The sequence below is a fragment of the Protomyctophum bolini genome (genome assembly GCF_963924005.1).
Source record: "Protomyctophum bolini genome assembly, chromosome: 14".
Classification (NCBI taxonomy): domain Eukaryota; kingdom Metazoa; phylum Chordata; class Actinopteri; order Myctophiformes; family Myctophidae; genus Protomyctophum; species Protomyctophum bolini.
The window spans coordinates 15,876,954-15,896,826 of NC_137875.1; the positions used below are offsets into that span (position 1 = coordinate 15,876,954).

The 19,873-nt window shown below is 43.9% G+C and overlaps 1 protein-coding gene across 3 annotated transcripts in view; it reads right to left on the bottom strand.

Annotated features, from left to right (window-relative positions):
- The window catches only part of inpp5a (inositol polyphosphate-5-phosphatase A), a 206,406-nt gene that overhangs the window by 144,432 nt on the left and 42,101 nt on the right, over positions 1-19,873 (bottom strand). For all 3 annotated transcript variants that reach the window (XM_080782480.1, XM_080782479.1, XM_080782481.1), the window contains 2 exons: positions 17,285-17,326; positions 835-935 (listed from right to left, as the gene is read on the bottom strand). In XM_080782480.1, the coding sequence (XP_080638606.1) occupies positions 835-935; positions 17,285-17,326 (143 nt within the window). The remainder of the gene's footprint in view (positions 1-834; positions 936-17,284; positions 17,327-19,873) is intronic.

Below are 19,873 nucleotides of genomic sequence, written 5' to 3' on the forward strand. Positions count from 1 at the left end.
AGCCTGTTGTCCTGCGACGTCACCTTATCATTCACTAAACTCACCCCACACAGCCTGTTGTCCTGCCACGTCCCCTCATCATTCACTAAACTCACCCCACACAGCTACTGCTGTTGTCCTGCAACGTCACCTTATCATTCACTAAACTCACCCCACACAGCTACTGCTGTTGTCCTGCAACGTCACCTTATCATTCACTAAACTCACCCCACACAGCTACTGCTGTTGTCCTGCAACGTCCCCTCATCATTCACTAAACTCACCCCACACAGTCGTCAGTTTTTTGTACTACTGAATCAAATGGTTTACTTTTTACTAGGGATGCACGATAGAATCTGTAGCATAATTGGAATTGGCCATATCGGTATCGGAACGGTCAAAAAATAATCCAGATTATTTAATCGGTTTTCACCAGCAAACAAAAAGTGTGGCAGTACGCTTTTAATTAATGGCAGCGGATTAAGAGTTAACAGACTTTGGGCCAAGCCCCAAGAATTGGTCAAAACCTGTGTCAAATAATCGGATATCGGTCATAATTTCATAATTGTGCACCCCTACTTTTCACCTAATGTTTAGTCTGGAACTGGCGCTAACAGTGAGAAGCATCGATAGAGTGGCTCTGGCTGATGACGTATCAGCAACAACGTGGCTACGGAACAGGTGACGTTATGAAATGAGTCTGCTGCCTTCTGGCCAGACCGAGTAGCGAGTGACAAACAAATCAGGCTGGAACCCATGCAGGCTATCAGAATGAGGCCAATAACATTCACAACAGGGGCCGTTTTGCAGACTCGCATCATGATCATATCTGACGTTTACCAAAGGGCTACTTACTTGACAAAACAGTCCACGTGTGCCATGGACTCCTCAAAGTTCTTGCCGCCAACCTCTTGACAGTGTACCGCCACAAAGTGGGGCTTGTGCGAATGTATCGTCTGTGAGGAAGGAGAAAGAAAGAGATACGCAGGTCAGTCAGAGGAAGGAAAAAGGGACAAACCTCAATATTGGAAATGAAGTGTGTGATCTGCCCATGCAGGCCGGACACTCAATATGCACCCACACTGGAACCCTGAATGATGCTTTGTCCATTTGTAACTCTGAGAGGGTACAAAAACAAATGCCATGTTGTTTGAGGGACAGAAAAACATTAGCTTGTTTGACGAGTCCATACTAAATGAGCCGACAGGGATGTGCCTCCAGTAGCCCGCCCGCCTGCGCGTGCGTGCGTGCGTGCGGCAGGGTGTGTCGGAGAACACGGATCACTCACCGCAAGTTAAATTAACTCTAAGGATTTTACTGTGTAGTTATGCTACTGGAACATTTATTGTTAGCCGTGTTTGTTTGGAATGTGGGCAAACACACACACATAGAAATAGCCTCGGTTCAATGTAATAAAATAATTGGCATCCCAAATAGCTCTGTCATCAACAAATTGCCAGTAAATATGTATACAGTCGGGGTCAGGCAATGCTTTATAAAATTCAAGTTGTGGGGAGCAACATTATACGCAGAACACTTCAAACCGATGCATTCTATTTATTTACTCTGGGTGAAATGCTCACAAAGGGGTCCCAGACAGTCAGACCGTATAGAAACAATACCTGATTGGCCTCTCCATTTCCTCTTACACTAAGCAAAGTGTTTGTGAGTGCCCTGTCCATAGTGTTTTAAGGCGTACACACGCCCGACAGGAAAATCCATATAGCGTGGACTGAGTTACAGGGCTCCATAACACAAGCACCGAATGGGTCAAGACCATGGGTGGGTTGGAAGGGGTCGTATGTCAACGTCAGCTAAGATGTGTTGCCCCCAAGGGAGGCATTACGGAGCGGGACAGTCCCATGCAGGTTCCAACCACAGGACCCAGTCTAGTACCATTACCACCACCCACCACCCTACTGCCTTCCACATTGCATTATGCTCACTATATAGGCCACATCAAATAAAAGTAATGTATGGCGATAGCGCTATGGATTTTCCATCAACCTATGGCTTGTCACTTAGCTGCGTGACCCCAGGAATGGAGACCTGCGGCGGGCCTCGAATCTGAAACTCGGGCGGGGAAGATTAGTGGACCTCTCAGTTCCAGATGGGACAGGTCACACTCTGAAGGAGCTCGCAGTGTTAACGAACATCAGGCAAAAAATAAGTAGTGAGTGCCCGCCTGGGTGTTTGCGTGTGTGTGTGTGTGTGTGTGTGTGTGTGTGTGTGTGTGTCTGAGAGTTTGACTGTGACGTGAGTAAAGTAAAAGTGTGTGTGTGTGTGTGTGTGTAGAAAGAGGTGTGGGCTACGCACGCATGTTAATGCACGTGAGTTGACACATGCACTTTAATAGAGCATATTGTATTTGTCTTTCCAAGCAGTAAAACATAGCTTTGAGCCTTTGACAAACAAGAATCTACTCATTTACCATAATCAAGAAAAAAAACATTAACCTTGGCAAAGGGCAAACTACTCATAATTTTTTTTTTAAATTAAAAACAAGGAAAAACAACCGCACACTGTCTTCAAATGCAGTGACCACCATTTATTTACAGGGAAATAGCAACGTTTCGGCCTATGCGGCCTTCATCATGGTTTTCTTTAATATAGATAGCCTGATGAAGGCCCCATAGGCCGAAACGTTGCTATTTCCCTGTAAATAAATGGTGGTCACTGCATTTGAAGACAGTGTGCGGTTGTTTTCCTTGTTCAATTTTGGGGCACCGTACCCTCTCCTACGCACCTGTCGCTTGTAGGTGTGCAAAAGCTTTGCTTTTCATTAAATTAAAAACAGAAAATTCAGTTTGACACGGTGAGACTAAACGTGGATGGATTTGTCATACCAACGATTTATTACGAGTTATAAAAAAAGAAAAAAAAAAGAAACCTTTATGACTGTGGCTTTACAAATAGACTGAACTCCACTCTGGTTACTGGTATAATAGCCTGGGGTCCGGTCTATGCTTTCTATGGCATGGGCAGTTACCGGCAGGCTGCATGAGACTAATTAGAGCGACAGAGGTGTGTGTGTGTGTGTGTACGGGTGTGCGCGTCAATTTAACAAAGGTGCAGACAATCAGAAATCAGCAGAGTGATGTTTGCGCTACTCTATGCCGAATTGAAGTGGACTCGGTCCCAGACATTTTTTTGTCTCCCTGGAAATACTGGCTACTGGTATAGTGACTAAGGCTGTCCCCGAACATTCGGGGGTTCGAACGTTCGCTCGTTATGGTTGGCACTCCATTTATGAATTGCAGCCTGGTTAAAAGCACTCGGAGGTTCGCAGCTCGAAGGTTATTTTTTAAATTAATTAGAAACGAATGGTTCGGATGTTCGCTCGAAAATTCCTGCCGAAGTTCGAGTCCTAAAAACAGGGCTAGGGTACAGCCTTAATAGTGACAGCTGCTGCTGCTGCAGACAGAGGACGTGAGAGACGCCAGCACGCAAACAGAACAGACAGCATCTCCATGTGGCATGACATGACATGTCACCCTCACACGGATGTCAAACGCTGCCGATGTGTTTGATTACGAGGTGTGCCTTCTGATCTTCTCTCTCTCTCTCTCTCTCTCTCTCTCCTTCCATTCTGACACTGTTTATATATCTGCCGTAGGAGGTGGTGGCTGAATCTGTCCCTGCGTAACACTTAATTCCTCCTCAGCCTCAGACAACTTTATTTTAATAATCAAACAACGGCGGTAGGCATATATCTTTCAGAGGAAAACCATTTAGTGCACGCCCTGCAGGGAGAATTACCGCCTGATCACGTGGCAGAGTCAAGGGTCAGAAGCAGCCCAAGTACTGAACAAATTGGTATTTTATACAGCACTGGTTCTCAAACAGTGGTCTGGGGACCACCAGTGGTCCCTGAGGGGGTTCCAGGTGGTGCCCAAATAAATGACAGAGTTGGTAACCAAATGGACCCTTATTAAATCCCTCTCGAGTGTAAAATGAAACCAAATGCACCCTTTTACGGTTCCATTTGGTTTAATTTTACACTCTCAAGAGCTAAATTATTGTTAAAGTCTACACAGTTAAGATAAATTGTTATTTTGATAAACATTTGCCAAAAGCATGGAATTGTAGACAAAATATTAACAACTAAATATTCTTTAGTTTGGGGTCTGAGAGGCTAAAAGCCATCAAATGGTGGTCCGTGGCTCAAATGCCGAATAATGGCACTTGATGTGAAAAGGGTTCAGTTATAATCCCAGTTATACATTATTTGCCACTGCCTCCATTCACTCTACTATTCTGGGATTATGAAAGTGCAAACCAATACCAGCATGTTGTAGCCATGCTGCATTGCATATACTGTACCTCAATATATATAAAAATGATTCCTTAAGCGAGTAATGTACTTGCATCTTATTGAAAACTGTAGAAACAGTGACGAATGAAACCCACGCCAATGAATCTATATTATGTATCCAAATAAGTAAATACAGTTGAGGGCAAGCCCTCATTTACAATGTAGCCGAGGTTACAATACACAAAATACAGTTGAGGGCAAGCCCTCATTTACAATGTAGCAGAGGTTACAATACACTAAATACAGTTGAGGGCAAGCCCTCATTTACAATGTAGCAGAGGTTACAATACACAAAATACAGTTGAGGGCAAGCCCTCATTTACAATGTAGCCGAGGTTACAATACACAAAATACAGTTCAATTGAAGCAGAGCAATCACGGTGAAAAAATGTCATTCCACGAAGTTGAGCCATTGACAGAAAAAGCTGTCTTGCCCATGTATAAATGTACAGTCAACCTCTAGTCAGATTATCTTCTGACAACTAATTAGGTACTTCAACTGGTCAAGCAGCCATCGGTGGAGACAGGGTGCCAGTGGGCAGAGCATTCAACTGGTCAAGCAGCCATCGGTGGAGACAGGGTGCCAGTGGGCAGAGCATTCAACTGGTCAAGCAGCCATCGGTGGAGACGGGGTGCCAGTGGGCAGAGCATTCAACTGGTCAAGCAGCCATCGGTGGAGACAGGGTGCCAGTGGGCAGAGCATTCAACTGGTCAAGCAGCCATCGGTGGAGACAGGGTGCCAGTGGGCAGAGCATTCAACTGGTCAAGCAGCCATCGGTGGAGACAGGGTGCCAGTGGGCAGAGCATTCAACTGGTCAAGCAGCCATCGGTGGAGACAGGGTGCCAGTGGGCAGAGCATTCAACTGGTCAAGCAGCCATCGGTGGAGACAGGGTGCCAGTGGGCAGAGCATTCAACTGGTCAAGCAGCCATCGGTGGAGACAGGGTGCCAGTGGGCAGAGCATTCAACTGGTCAAGCAGCCATCGGTGGAGACAGGGTGCCAGTGGGCAGAGCATTCAATAAGTCCTGTCCCTTCCCTGCTAGGGATGGAGCTCGTTAATTCTTATTGATAATGAGCACCATATCGAGCCGGGTTCTTATAGAGCTCACTATCGAGCATTTTCTATTTTTTGTGGAAAGACTGGAAACAATAAAATCTGAACAGAACCAGCATATTTTACTAGGGCCTTCAAATACAGGACTTTTCTAACTGACGGAAGGCAATTGACCTTTTTACCAATAATAAAATATTAAATAAACTGTTAACTGGTTAATATGTGTACAGTCACTTTAAAAGCATAATTGTTTACCCGGGCAGCGCTGGTTGACAGGTATCAATACACTTTTAGACCGACATGTTTGTACCAGCATGGATCATTAGATTTATTTCTTGATCGCCTCTCGTCTTGATTGATTAAACATGACATCCATCCCTAGGTGCCAGTGGGCCGAGCATTCAATGAGACAGTCCCTTCCCTGCATGGTCTAACCACAGACTCCCAAAATACATTTATTTCTAAGGCCAACAAGAGAGGTGGCATGTTTTATTGATCTACAGTTCTACACCCTTCTAAGTGCATTCTTTAACTTTTTGATTGTGTTTAGCTCAATACTGTGTATTGCTCAACACTATGATTTTGACAATAGTGTCCTATAAATGGTACATGTAAAGTATGTACACATTCATACACCGATGGCGGTGGAAACCATGCAAGGCATCAACCTGCTCATCGGGAGCAAGTCAGGGGTTCAGAGTCTTGCTCAAGGACACTTGGACACCATTTCTGTGGGAGCCCTGGGTTCGAACTGGGTCACTCTACCAACCACTCCACCCCTGAGCCACTGCATCACTTCTCCCGACCCCTTCTTTACACGATCTCGCCCCCTCTTATATGTTGATGGATTGGATATAGGACCTCAATGGAAACAAGACCGCAATGATCTTTATGTTTTTAGTATAAGGCAAAGTGACTATACTTGTTTAACAGAGTAGAACAGTTTATATTTTATGATAAGACACATTTACGCAACACATTTTAAAGCCTTAAAATACACGATAGTCAGATACAGCTTTCAGTCCTTGGCTTACGTCATTAACATGATATTACTTCATGTATTTTAAATCAAAAATCTTCACGCTAACTGTCACAAGCCAATAAGTGCATTATTTAGATGTGTACAGTGATTCTTGGCTTTAGTATTAATTATAGGTCAAAATGCATCCATTTCTGTTTTAATGTGGATATAATTTTACTTTATTACTTTATTGAATAAATGCATAGTATAAAAACAAAAGGCAGTAAGTAGTGTGATGGCACCGCTCCAACAGGGGGCACCATAATGCCATTCCTGCTCGGCCAGGCCAATCAATGATCACTATCTCTACACACAGTATGCAGAAGTTACACAAACGATGCGGTAGGTATTAGGCAGGTAGGTAGGATGTGGAGAACCAGCAGCAGCACCACCCATCCTGCACACATCACTGGCCTGGACAAAGTTTTCCCATGCAAATGGGTGGTCAGGAATGGAGGGACAGGTCATGCACGCCACATCGTAATGATCCCCAAGTCACTCACACACAGCACATCCACGGAGCAGGGAAATTCATGCCCTATTTTGCTTAACCCATTCTTGGCGGCAACCCCCTTTTGGCGTTTGAAGCATTAGGTTATAATTTAGCTATTGAAAAATAGCAGATCTACAAGCTCATAGGTCACTTGTAGGTCTGCTATTTTTGAAAAATCGTGAAAATGCGGCGCAAATCTTTGAATATATATTCTTTCAGAGCAAACGTTTTAAGTCAAACCTCCAAATCTTTGCTTCTGGAGGGTCCCTGGAACAACATTTTTTCAGATGGGGGTTGGCAGCCAATTACAGACCATTTTTGAGGGTACTTCAAACCACTGACATACTACAACTGTGTTTTTCAGAAAACGGTCAGAATTTAGAAGGCATTTGTAGAATCGTTCTCAGGTCAAAACGGGTTAAGGTGAAATTTCATCCAGACAGGGTCAGGACACCTGGCTGGCCGTCCGATGGCATCTTGGTTTTGAGGTCAGACTCCTGTTTGCACACACACACAGTACGCATCCAGCTGCATGCGAAGGAATGTCCAGTTCCACAAGGCGGTTACACCCTGCGCTCAATGGAAGACAATCAATGTGACAGATCAAGTCAAGTGCACTTTAGAGAGAGAGAGAGAGAGAGAGAGAGAGAGAGAGAGAGAGAGAGAGAGAGTAGTAGTAGCAGGGAACCTTGCACAACATGCCTCTGTAGTTGGGAGAGCCACCGTAAAGCCAGTCAAACAACTTTTGGTTCATTTTCCAGGATGTTGCCGTCGAGTCACGGTCTGGTTTAGTACTTCTGACTGAGTGGCACGCGTGAAATACGACAGCTCAGTCATCCACGTGTATTTAAGTCCATTATAGTTCCTCAACTAGACAATTCCTCAGTTTAAATAGTCCATAATAAAGCAACAATTCTAAGAACCACTGTGTAGCGTACCATTCCGTACCGTACCTACCACATAACAAATTTCATCAATCAATAGATGAATCTAAGATGAAATTGTACTGCATGTGTACTGTCTGCATCTAGTCTAACCAAGCTTTGGTCCAGCTGTTTGCATGGATTTACTGTGTAGAAGACATCATAATTCCTCCAACTGTATGTAATAACACAGTGACTCGCACATAAAACAAAAGTTGGTCCGTCTTATGTTTTTCTCATTTCAACTGAGAAAATCATCAGTCTAAGAGTTCACAGGTTCAGTGCCTGCTGATTAGAAAACTACGGAATAATACGCCCACGGAATAATACGACACAGTGAACATACTGTGTATTGCAGAGCTACAGGGTGAATAATACGACACAGTGAACATACTGTGTATTGCAGAGCTACAGGGTGAATAAGACGACACAGTGAAGTGAACATACTGTGTATTGCAGAGCACCAGGGTGAATTAGACGACACAGTGAACATACTGTGTATTGCAGAGCAACAGGGTGAATAAGACGACACAGTGAAGTGAACATACTGTGTATTGCAGAGCACCAGGGTGAGCTAGCAGTGAACATACTGTGTATTGCAGAGCACCAGGGTGAGCTAGCAGTGAACATACTGTGTATTGCAGAGCACCAGGGTGAGCTAGCGCTGGCTGGCTGGCTGGCTGTGTGATTAATAAGACGACACAGTGAACATACTGTGTATTGCAGAGCACCAGGGTGAGCTAGCGCTGGCTGGCTGGCCGGCTGTGTGATTAATAAGACGACACAGTGAACATATATGTATTGCAGAGCACCAGGGTGAGCTAGCGCTGGCTGGCTGGCCGGCTGTGTGATTAATAAGACGACACAGTGAACATATATGTATTGCAGAGCACCAGGGTGAGCTAGCGCTGGCTGGCTGTCTGTGTGATTGTAGATCGCTGCGGCCACGCCGAGTTCAGAGTCTGATGCTTGTTTCCATGACGTCACATTCATAGCAGTGCAGCGGCAGGCAGCACGGAGCACTGGCATGAACCTGGAGGCCTGCCTGTCTGCCTGGTTCACACAGGGGCACAACTCTCCCTCTCTCTCTTTAGCACTCGCTGCTTTGCCTCCCGTCTTTCACTACACATACGTTACCAGATTTGACTGAGGGACTGCTATTGGATTTTTTTTAATTTTCTTTTTTTTTATGTCATATGAAAGCATGGAATCATAGTAGCTTCAAGTATGACATATTGGTTGTTCAGTTTGACCCACCAGTTTTTGGACACAGCTCCTTAGTGTCAATTTGGGGGTCCTTGACATGAAACCGTTTTGGAACCACTGCTTTATAGCATGTATATAGTAAGCATGGTCTGGCTATGAAAACACACACACACACACACACACACACACACACCCCATCCTGTCCGATGACGCTTTCTTCGGGTCGGAGGGGAGGGTTCAGTGTTGTTGCTGTCGCTGGTGCCACTTGCTGCATGGATTCTGGGCTGTGTGCTAAAATTGCGCAATCATCAACATACTGCAGCTCACATATTTGGCAGGTCTTTGTCCTGGTGTGTGCCTGGAGGCGTCGGATATTAAAAAGGCTTCCATCCAAGCGGTACTGTATTTGAACACCGTCTTCGTGTCCCAGGGCACGGTGGGAGAGAGAAGTGACAGGAGGTGTAGGCGGCGCTTGAGGAGGTACCCTCCACGTTTGAACACCTCTGCCGGGATGCTATCGGGGCCTGGACTTTTATTGTTCTTCAGGCTCCTAATGGCTTGGCGGGTTTGGGAGTACTGTGAGCGTTGAGGTGCACGAGTGGTGGGAGGTTGTCCAGGATGTGGGGGTCAATGGCGTTATTGTGGTTGAGGAGAGTCTCAAAGTGATTTGCTCAGCGGCCAAGGGTCTCTTGGCGGACACACACACACAGACACACACACACACACACTTAAGTTCTCAGAAGCTTCCCCTTCCATGACGTTTCCTAAATATTTAATTCATATCATGCGTTTTTTCTTTATTTTTCATCTGAAACATAAATATGAAAGTACCGTAGGCATACTTATACCATCTCTGCCTATTCGTTTTCTGTCAAAATGCCCCCTGCCACCCTTCCTCCCCCCCACGGGAGTGGACTTCACACCTCCAGACAGCCCATCGTTCAATTTAAAGGGACAATGGCTCGACCCCGCATGAAAAAGAAAAGGTTTTTGACCTCAACTCATTTAGACCTGAGGACGATTCTACAAATGTCTAATAGCTAAATTATAACATAATGACGGGGAAGGGGTTCCCGCCCCAAAATGGGTTAAGTCAGCTACATTGAACAGTAGCCTATTCACATGGTTCAGCCAAACGGGTACAGGCTTTAGTTCCGACATACTATTGGTCCGACTGTCATTAGACCGACAACCTAAACCAAACCCCTAACCTAGACCTAACCACAAGCATGGCGCAACACATGTGGGACCAACGCATGCTCGGGAGCAGTGTTGTTTTCGTCGACTAATACTATGACGAAAAGTGTTTGTCGAATACCTTTTTTTCCACTGACAAACTACATAAAAACTAAATAAAAACTAAGCCATGATGACTAAAACTATGACTAAATATACAGTCGATTTAGTCAACAAATAAAAACTAGACCAAAATGTTAGGAAGGGACTAGTGGACAAGAGATCCAGTATAAGTAAAAGACAAGTCATTTTACACTTTTTGCATGCTGAAAATAGCAGATTTTCAGCAAGTGTAAAATCAGCTATTACAACGGCATCAACATTTTAGTCGACTAAATCACCTGTAGATTTAGTCGACTAAAATCTTATATTTAGTCGACTAGAACACTAAAACATTGCGGGTGACTAAAATGTGACAAAAACTACAAGAAAACTTTTCAAGGAACTGACTAAAACTAATATAGAAATGTGCTGCCAAAAACAACCCTGTTCAGGAGCGACGGGTGATTCCCGCACGTGGCGTGTCGGATCTGAGAACGGAAAAGAACCCCATGGCCTTACTATTACTTTGCATGATTAAACACATCCAAAGAGTTCATCTAAAGTTTGTAAAACTTTTTCTTCTTGTTTTATCCAATAGCAGGGAGCTGTGCAATATAATCGTTTGGAAAACCTTTGACCCCTCTTAAAAATGCAGAGACTCACTTGTTATGAATCTGGTAACCATGGGACTACAATTCAAATAAATTACCGGTACTTAAAACATACATACATTTATTTTTGGTTAATGACAAAATGAATCATCAACAGTGTTCGCGGCAACACATGGTCTCTGCTATGAAAAGGGATTTCTACAATGGATACCATTGCACCACGTGGAATTCATTATCTGCGCTCTGGTAATAATTACATGTCTTCTAAACATCAGGTAGCCTATATTGTATGAAAGTCTCCCTATCTAGTCTAAATAAAGGGGAATCACAATGGTGTCCATACGTTTCCAATGGTGGTCAATATTTATTTAATACTTAGTTTTTACTGTCAATTAGATTAAGGAATTAACCCGTTTAGGACAGATAGGCAGATTCTAAACAACGCCTTCTAAATCCTGACCTACGTTTTCTGAAAAACTTTCTGAGCGAGAACCCCTTATGGTGTTTTAAGCATTATGTTATACTTCAGCTATTGAAAAATAGCAGATATACAAGCTCATAGTGCAGTGCAGAGTGCCGCGCTACGAGCTTGTACAGTAGATCCGCTATTTGTAGATCTGCTATTTTTGAGTACACAGGTTTGACCAAGAACTGTAGAAGTATGTTGTAAATAAATAGCCAGCTGAACCAAACCACTCGTTCTAGATTCACTCTCAGGGCAACCGCAACATTCACAGTGGGGAAAAAAAGAACATTTACCAAAGAGAAAAATCTAAGGGGTCATTGTGTGAAAGGGCCTAAAGAGTGAATAGATGTGCCCTTGGCAAAATGTTTGTGTACTTGTCTGTCCTTGTATACCCTTGAATATAAACAGTGCAGGGAGCCGCTGGTCATGAGGCCAGGGTGTGTGTGTGTTTATTAGAAGGTGAGCTGGGGACACGTATGTCACGCATCAATGGTAGCGGCATTTCCTGAGAACAGCAAATATTGTTTGTTACTCAACCGTGTGTGAGGCGTAATGTGTTTACCTGTGGCCTGAGCAAGCTTCCCTCTTTCCATATTCACCCCCCCCTCTCCCCCACCCCACCCCAACTATGGTGCCATTTACTGTAATTGGTACCGTTCGAGCCCAAAGTAGGTGTGGGGGTGGATGGGGACTGCAGGGGCATTTCTCCTGAAAAACTGTGGTGATGATCATATACTGTTAGGCAATGACAAAACACTGTGCATGAGGATACTGCCAGCTTTGTAAAAAAGATTGTCTGCAGAGACACAGACTATAAACATCCTTAACCCACTTTGGGCGGCAACACCTTTTGGTGTTTTAAAGCATTATGTTGTACTTTAGCTATTGAAAAATAGCAGATCTATGAACTTGTAAGTCTGCTATGTTTGAAAAATCGTGAAAATGTGGTTAAGAGTTGTAGTGCAGTGGGGATGAGTGTAGTAAAGCAGGTCAGAGTTGTAGTGTAGTGGGGATGAGAGTGTAGTAAAGCAGGTCAGAGTTGTAGTGCAGTGGGGATGAGTGTAGTAAAGCAGGTCAGAGTTGTAGTGTAGTGGGGATGAGAGTGTAGTAAAGCAGGTCAGAGTTGTAGTGCAGTGGGGATGAGAGTGTAGTAAAGCAGGTCAGAGTTGTAGTGTAGTGGGGATGAGAGTGTAGTAAAGCAGGTCAGAGTTGTAGTGCAGTGGGGATGAGAGTGTAGTAAAGCAGGTCAGAGTTGTAGTGCAGTGGGGATGAGAGTGTAGTAAAGCAGGTCAGAGTTGTAGTGCAGTGTGGATGAGTGTAGTAAAGCAGGTCAGAGTTGTAGTGCAGTGGGGATGAGAGTGTAGTAAAGCAGGTCAGAGTTGTAGTGCAGTGTGGATGAGAGTGTAGTAAAGCAGGTCAGAGCTCAGTGGGGTAGAGTACTGCAGCAGAGTGCACTTGGGTAGAGCTGAGCAGGCTGCCGTATATAGTATAGTAGTTTTCCAAATAAGAGCGTTGCCCCCTTTGAGGGAACTGGAAGAGAATTTCCCTTTCATTTTTCCATAGACGTTTCAGAAAGTATTTATTTTACCCATTTGTAGGCCTGACATCGAAATTAAAATTATGTTTTCTAAATCATGACAATTTTCTGAAAAACCTCATGTTTCTCAAACTATTCTCAAACTATTTCATGTCAAGGGCCCCCAGAAATATATGAAATTGGCCACAGACCCCCATCTGAAAATATGTTGTTCCATGGAAGCAAAGATGTGAGTTAAAAACACGCTGAAAGAATATAAATTGAAAGATTTGCACCACATTTGATTTTTCAAAAATAGCAGACCTACAAACTCGTAGCGCGGCGCTATGAGCTTGTAGATCTGCAATTTTTCAATAGCTAAAGTGTAACAATGCTTAAAACACCAAAAGTGGTTCCTGCTCAAAATGGGTTAAAGACCTTTAATCCTCGGACAAAGCCAACTGGGCTCCTGACAAATCATGACAATAAACACATGTTTTTGGGGCTGAACAAATAATTAGAAAGGAAAACAGCAGGGTACAAGAGTTTTTTTTGTTTAGTTTTTATTCTTTCAAATTATTTTTCCGGCCCAGTTTTCTTTGTTTATTGTCATGTTTTATCAGGAGCTATTGTAAATATATTGTAAATAGCTATTATTGTAGCTATTATTGTAAATATGTATTTATGTTTTTATTTTATTTATTAATTACAACTTGACATCCATTAAAAACAATGCCATGTCTCCAGTAAAAGTTAATATACTAATTGAGAAGTCTGTGTGAGGTCAAAACAAATCCATAGTCAAATCCAGTCATTAGTCAAATCCATAATCAAGGTATAAATCCAGTCAAATCATATCATAGGCTGAGAGTTGTTGTGGCTCTTCTAGAGATTGTTTGCTACTGTTCATGTAGAGCATCACCTTTAGAGCATACGCTGAAGTATTTGCAGCTTTCAACCACGAAAATCAGGCGAAAAATGGTCTGTTGGTTTGTTATGATCAGAAGCACCAGCGGCCATGACAATGTGAAACGAAACCACCATGCACAGCATGTTGTAGTCTAAACAAACTGCCCGTTCACATACATTGGGCTCAATTTCCCAGAAGCCCTATAGCAGCCCAGAGGATGACTTGATTTCCGGTCCAGTCATCATAAGGCGACGGCCTCGTCACCAGGTCCGGGACAAATACGCTGTTTCTTTTTAATTATTTTAAAATGGCGAATTAAACGCATTAAACAAATAGTGGGTTTAGCGTATTACGCGCGGTGGAACCATGGATTAAACCATTTAAAGCCCTGAAAGTGTTAATAGATCGTTTTGCGACACGTGGGTCTGTACCTCTAAATTACCCCAACACACACACAGGCTGCACCCAGCAACAGAGCACACAGTGACAGACAGTCGGACACAGGCAGCAACACAGCAACAGAGCACACAGTGACGGACAGTCGGACACAGGCAGGAGAAATGGCGGCAATAGAATCTCTCACCTCCCTCCGGTGGCTTGTTGTTGTATTGTGTAAACAATTTAGACATGTTTAGGCCTTAAAAAAAAGGATCCCTGGCTAATAAGACAAATATGCCTTAAAACATTATACTTGCGTCTACAACTAAAAATAAAAACAACTTAAATATTTTGATTTCTTTCATAAATAGGGAATCTTTCACTCAATAGGAACTGCCCCTGTCGCAAGTTGATGTCATTATGGCCATGTGTGGTCCAGCCCTATGGAATATATGGAAGGCAAGTGCTAATAAGTATTTAAAACATTGCTTTGATGCTGCATTACTGTATTGCACTCTGGTTGGACGCCACTATTCATTTCATTGTCAAAGTATTTGTATACTATGTGCAGTGACAATAAATTGAATCTAATCTAATCTAATCATATTAACCTTAGGTTGTTTTTTATTAGCATATGCATTCCATAGGTCTATGGTCATATATCAACTTGCGACAGGAGCAGTTCCTATTGAGTGAAAGATTTATTTATGAGATAAATATTTTTAAGGTGTTTTTATTTTAGTTGTAGAGGGCAAGTATAATGTTTTAAGGCATATTTGTCTTATTAGCCAGGGATCCTTTTAAATATTAATATGCCATAAATAATTGCCCAACTAAAATTGACCCAATGATGTTTAATTCCACTCTGTGTACTACTAGTGTAGCAGGTTGACACACGCGCGCGCGCGTGTGTGTGTGTCAGTAGTGAGGTGTTAGGGCCATGAACCGTCAGTGCCTGCTGATCTAGTATGTGTGTATAGCATTTATACAATTAGCAGCTGCCGGTCAGCAGACAAGTGGAGTTTAGTCCTATACCAGTGCACTTGTGACCCCACACATACGGTAAATGGTGCATTTATATAGCACCTTTATCCAAGGCGCTTTACATAGGTTGTGCATTCACCCATTCACACACACATTCATACACTGATGGCAGTGGAAACCATGCCAGGCACCAACCAGCACATCAGGAGCAATTAGGGGTTCAGAGTCTTGCTCAAGGACACTTTGTCACTAACTCTAGGGGAGCCCACAATACAATAGATCCAAACACTGATCAGAAGAAGGTCACGTACATTATATGGTCCAACAAAATACAACTGTTGCACATGCTTAACACAGAGGAAAAAAGATAGCACATTGACATACTACTACTTGAACTTGACACTACTAGACAGTTTCTTTCCACACACACAGGGCCATCTACTGTACCAAAGCCATAGTGTTGTAAGCATTATGCAATCCAGTCGTTCCTTATTCATGTGTTCTTGACACCTCATTCCGTTCTGTTAGCAACATCCCTCTCCATCTCATATTCAGCAGTCATTCTACGTCTCTCTCTCTCTCTCTCTCATATTGGTGTGACTGCTGCAGTCGCCTCACTTCCCCTAGCCCCGCCCCCCAGTGGAAAGAGTTGTGGTTTGTCAGGAGTTCCTAGGTAGATGAAAGCCTAAGATATGACACATGACAGAGCTGAAGGGTTCACACACACACACACACACACACACACACACACACACACACACACGAAAATGAAGAACGCATTGTTAAAGCCATGCTTTTTCCACTGATCTACTGCACATAATATAATAATTATACCACCAAAGCAACAATAAACAAGCTCATTAGCAAACCTACTACAGAGTCTCGCTGTAGGCAGGGTTTCCGCATAGACAGCGGTTTCAAACATTTGAACATCAAAGCAAACTGCTGACACGGTGGCCAGTCTGTGACGAAAAGGTGACACAGAAATACGATGGAAAAATCTTGTACTCATTTAATCATTTTCTTATTCATTTAGACTACATTTTTTCCAAGTAGTGCATTTAGAAATGTTTATGGAACTCTACATGTTGAAACTTGTGTGGTTGTAGTCGCACAACAATAGTGAGAAATTGTTCAGACATTACATTACATACGATTAGCTGTTCACAGGCGGACGGACGGATGGGGTGCAAAACATAGTCACGGCCATGTCTTAGGCCTGGCGGAGACAATGACACCATCTTGTTACAATAAGTTAACGGCCAAAATGTCACGTCTTCCTTGCCTTGAATCTAATGAGCCACTGAGGAACATGATCCTTGAGTTGGTGAGTGGCATGCTGCAAGCTCAACGCGCTGCAACTTATTGGAGCTTGTAGATTTATTTTCTGTGATTCAACAAAATATAAATGAAGCTGACTAAGCTTGCAAATAATGGCCCATGGGCGTTTATAAGGACGAGGGCGGTTATTTGGAGTTGGACGAGGTGGTTATTAAGCAAAAATGGTGTCAGAACCTGGGCTGTTAATAGGTAGTGGGCGGCTATTTGAGTAAGGGCTATTATTTGGAAATGTATGGTAAGTGCCAAGGGCCTTGTGAATCTTTATTGAAAACTTAACTGGCTGTATCACAGTGTGGTACAGCAACATGACTGCTCAGGATTGCAATAGGCTGCAGAGGACCGTTAAAAGTTAAAACAGCAGCTAAAATCATCGGCACAGCACCACCTAGTCTCCACAACATCTACACCACTCGCGGTAAGGAAACCACCCACAACATCATCAAAGACACCACTACTCTCTTCCAAAAAACACTACCAGAGCATCAAATCACGCACCACCCATCTCAGTAACAGTTTTTTTCCCCCAGGCAGCTGACCTTGCACTGTAATGCAATTAGTCACTTTACTTTACTACGCACTTTGTTTTTTCTTTTGTACTGTAGTTGTTTGTGTTTTTTGTCTACACTAGTGTATATCCCATCTGGCCACATAGCCATATAGGTCCAGACTGTTTTGGTCTTTGTTGTTGTCCATGTTGTCTTTAAGACAGAGTGCTCAGAGCACAAAGAATTTAATTGAATTCATACATTGTATTTTGTATGAGAAATAAACCTGAACGTGAACCTTGCAGAGATGTTTGTAGGACATACCTGGTAGAACTCCCTCAGCCATGTCTTCTGTAGATTTTCAGGCTGGAAGGAGAAGAAAAAGAGACAATCTGTTAATGATGTCATTACAGCCATCATTCTGTTCCAATATCACACGTATCTGGCCTAATGTAGGCAAACACCATTTGCAAATAACCCACTGTTTGTTTTAACTTAAGAGCACTAGATAATACGGACTGTGTTGCATCAGCAACTGAGATAGTGTCAGGAGAAGTTGCCAACAACATGAGATTATGTTAACCTATAAAGATCTGGGGTTGATTCTACAAATGTCTTCTCAGGATTGCGTTTTCTTTTTAGCCCAAAGAATGTCTGACTGTACCTTGTGCCGTTTGCATTTTGTGTCAACTAAAGTATTCAATCAATACCACTCTGGGTGCCTTGCATAGAAAGTAGTTCAACATGTTAGAGCAAGGGTTCCCAAACTTTCCATTACCACGGACCGTTCATAGAATGTTCATGGACCGGCATGGCTGGGGTGGGAGGGTGCGTCGCGGCCTCGCGGGCGCACATCATCGTACCAAGAAAGCACGACAGTTGACTGGCCTCAAGTAGCCTATCCACTGCTATATTATTATATCACAACATAATGTTATATCGACCATATCGTTGATCCTGGTGACGCACGGTTATAGATTCACGGTCGGGAGAACTTGGGATTCCCTTCTAGCGTACCGACGGGACACGTCCCGCGTACCAGCACAGGTGCACTTGCTGTACCAGTGGTTTGGAACCTCTATGTTAGAGGTCTCAGGTCTCTCCATCAAGATCGACAGCTAGAGCAGTCTCAGGGAATGAGTTTGTGGCATTCATGTTTGCCATCACTTTATCCGCTACATATACGTAGCCGTTAGGCCATTTGTACCAATAATGCAGAATGACCACCATTATTGAACCAAAGGCTTTGGAGAAATGTCCTGGGCATCCGCCATGAAAATAAATATAAATTGCCATCTGTGGACACAGCCACTTAGAAACTACTTTCACTGTTATACAAAAAAAGAAAAGAAAAAATATGTCAAATTATGTCATGATTTATTTCAGGTACTAATATTTGGCAGTATCTCCATGTTCCACTGACTAGGAGCTGCATGCCCCAATTACTGTTGCAGAATCAGTAATCTCTCATGGATAGCGACGTTTCCATTTTCCATGTTTTGTCAGTCTCTCTCTCTCACGCCATCCATTTCTGTCTCTTTCCTTCCGTCCATCTCAGTTTGTCCTCCTCTCTCACAGTCTGTCCCCATCTTTCTTGCTCTCTCTCCATCCCGCCCCCCCCCCTCCCCCCCCCTCACTCTCTCCTCCACTCTAAAAGGCTGTTCCCACTTCCCAGACAGACCTGGACTTCATTTCGTTTTGGTGTGGTGGAAAAAGAGACAGAGCCCTGGGCAGTCTACCATTTAAGGAGAGATCTCCCAATGTCGATAACCAGGTCTACTGAATCTACGTGTGTGTGTGTGCGCTTGTGTGCGAGTGTGTGTGTGTGTGTGTGTGTGCATGCATGTGCGTTGGCTCTATCAGGACTAGCCTATATTAAGAGTAGTCCAACAGAACTGCAGTCCGTGCTGGCCTGTGTCCCGGGCGGTTAGCTCAACCATCTGGGCACCTAGGCTGCTGAGCCAGCCTGACGGCGTGCCGCGGGTTCGACTCCCGATCCCGACGGCCTTTGCCACGTGTCTCCCCCTCCCCTCCCCCCATCTCTCTCCCCATTTCCTGTCAGACTACTTTCATCCTATCAATAAAGGCAGAAAAAGCCACAAAAAAAGCATTAGAGCAAGAAGGTGCAGTGTTCTATCAGAAAGAGAAAGCATAAGGGGCACGGTGGCACAGTTGGTAGTGCTGTCGCCTCACAGCTAGAAGGTCCTGGGTTCGATTCGGGGCGCTGTGGGTGCTGGCGGCGTGTTTCCTCCTCCGCGTCATCAGTGCCCATACCCGAAGGCGGGGTTGGCAAAAGGGCCTTTCTGTGTGGAGTTTGCATGTTCTCCCCGTGTCCCCTAGGGTAGGTACCCTCACAAAAACATGCAGTAATCCTGGTCTCTAAACTGCCTCCCCCTGGCCAGCCGGGGCGCCTGATGGAGGGGAAAGGAACTGGTTGGAATAACGTGTTCCTTCCACGCGCTACGTCCAACCAGGGAAACTCCCCCCTGTCAGGCGTAAAGGAGCAACTTGGACACTCAGGCATGAAGGGAGCATGAGTTAAGTCCGTTGCTCTCCCCAGGTTGGCGGAGGGTGTGTAGAGCCCAGGATCACAGTAGATGATTGGCACAGGGGTGAAAAATGGGTTACAAAATCGTGGGATAAAAAATATATTAATAAAAAGAAAGAGAAAGCATACAAAATCACCATGACTACTACCACGAAAAGACAATTACAGTCTTAGCTTAATAGAAAATCAGACAGTTAAGTCTGTTATTTCATTTCCGAGACACTGATCTTATCGCTTCAAGCACTTGGCTCAAGATTAAAAACACAATGACGTACAAGTGGGGTTTATACAGCGTCTTGTTCCACGCCACGGGCCCTTTTGGTCTGCTGTGAGGATGGAACCTGTGACCTTTGTCACGTCACAAT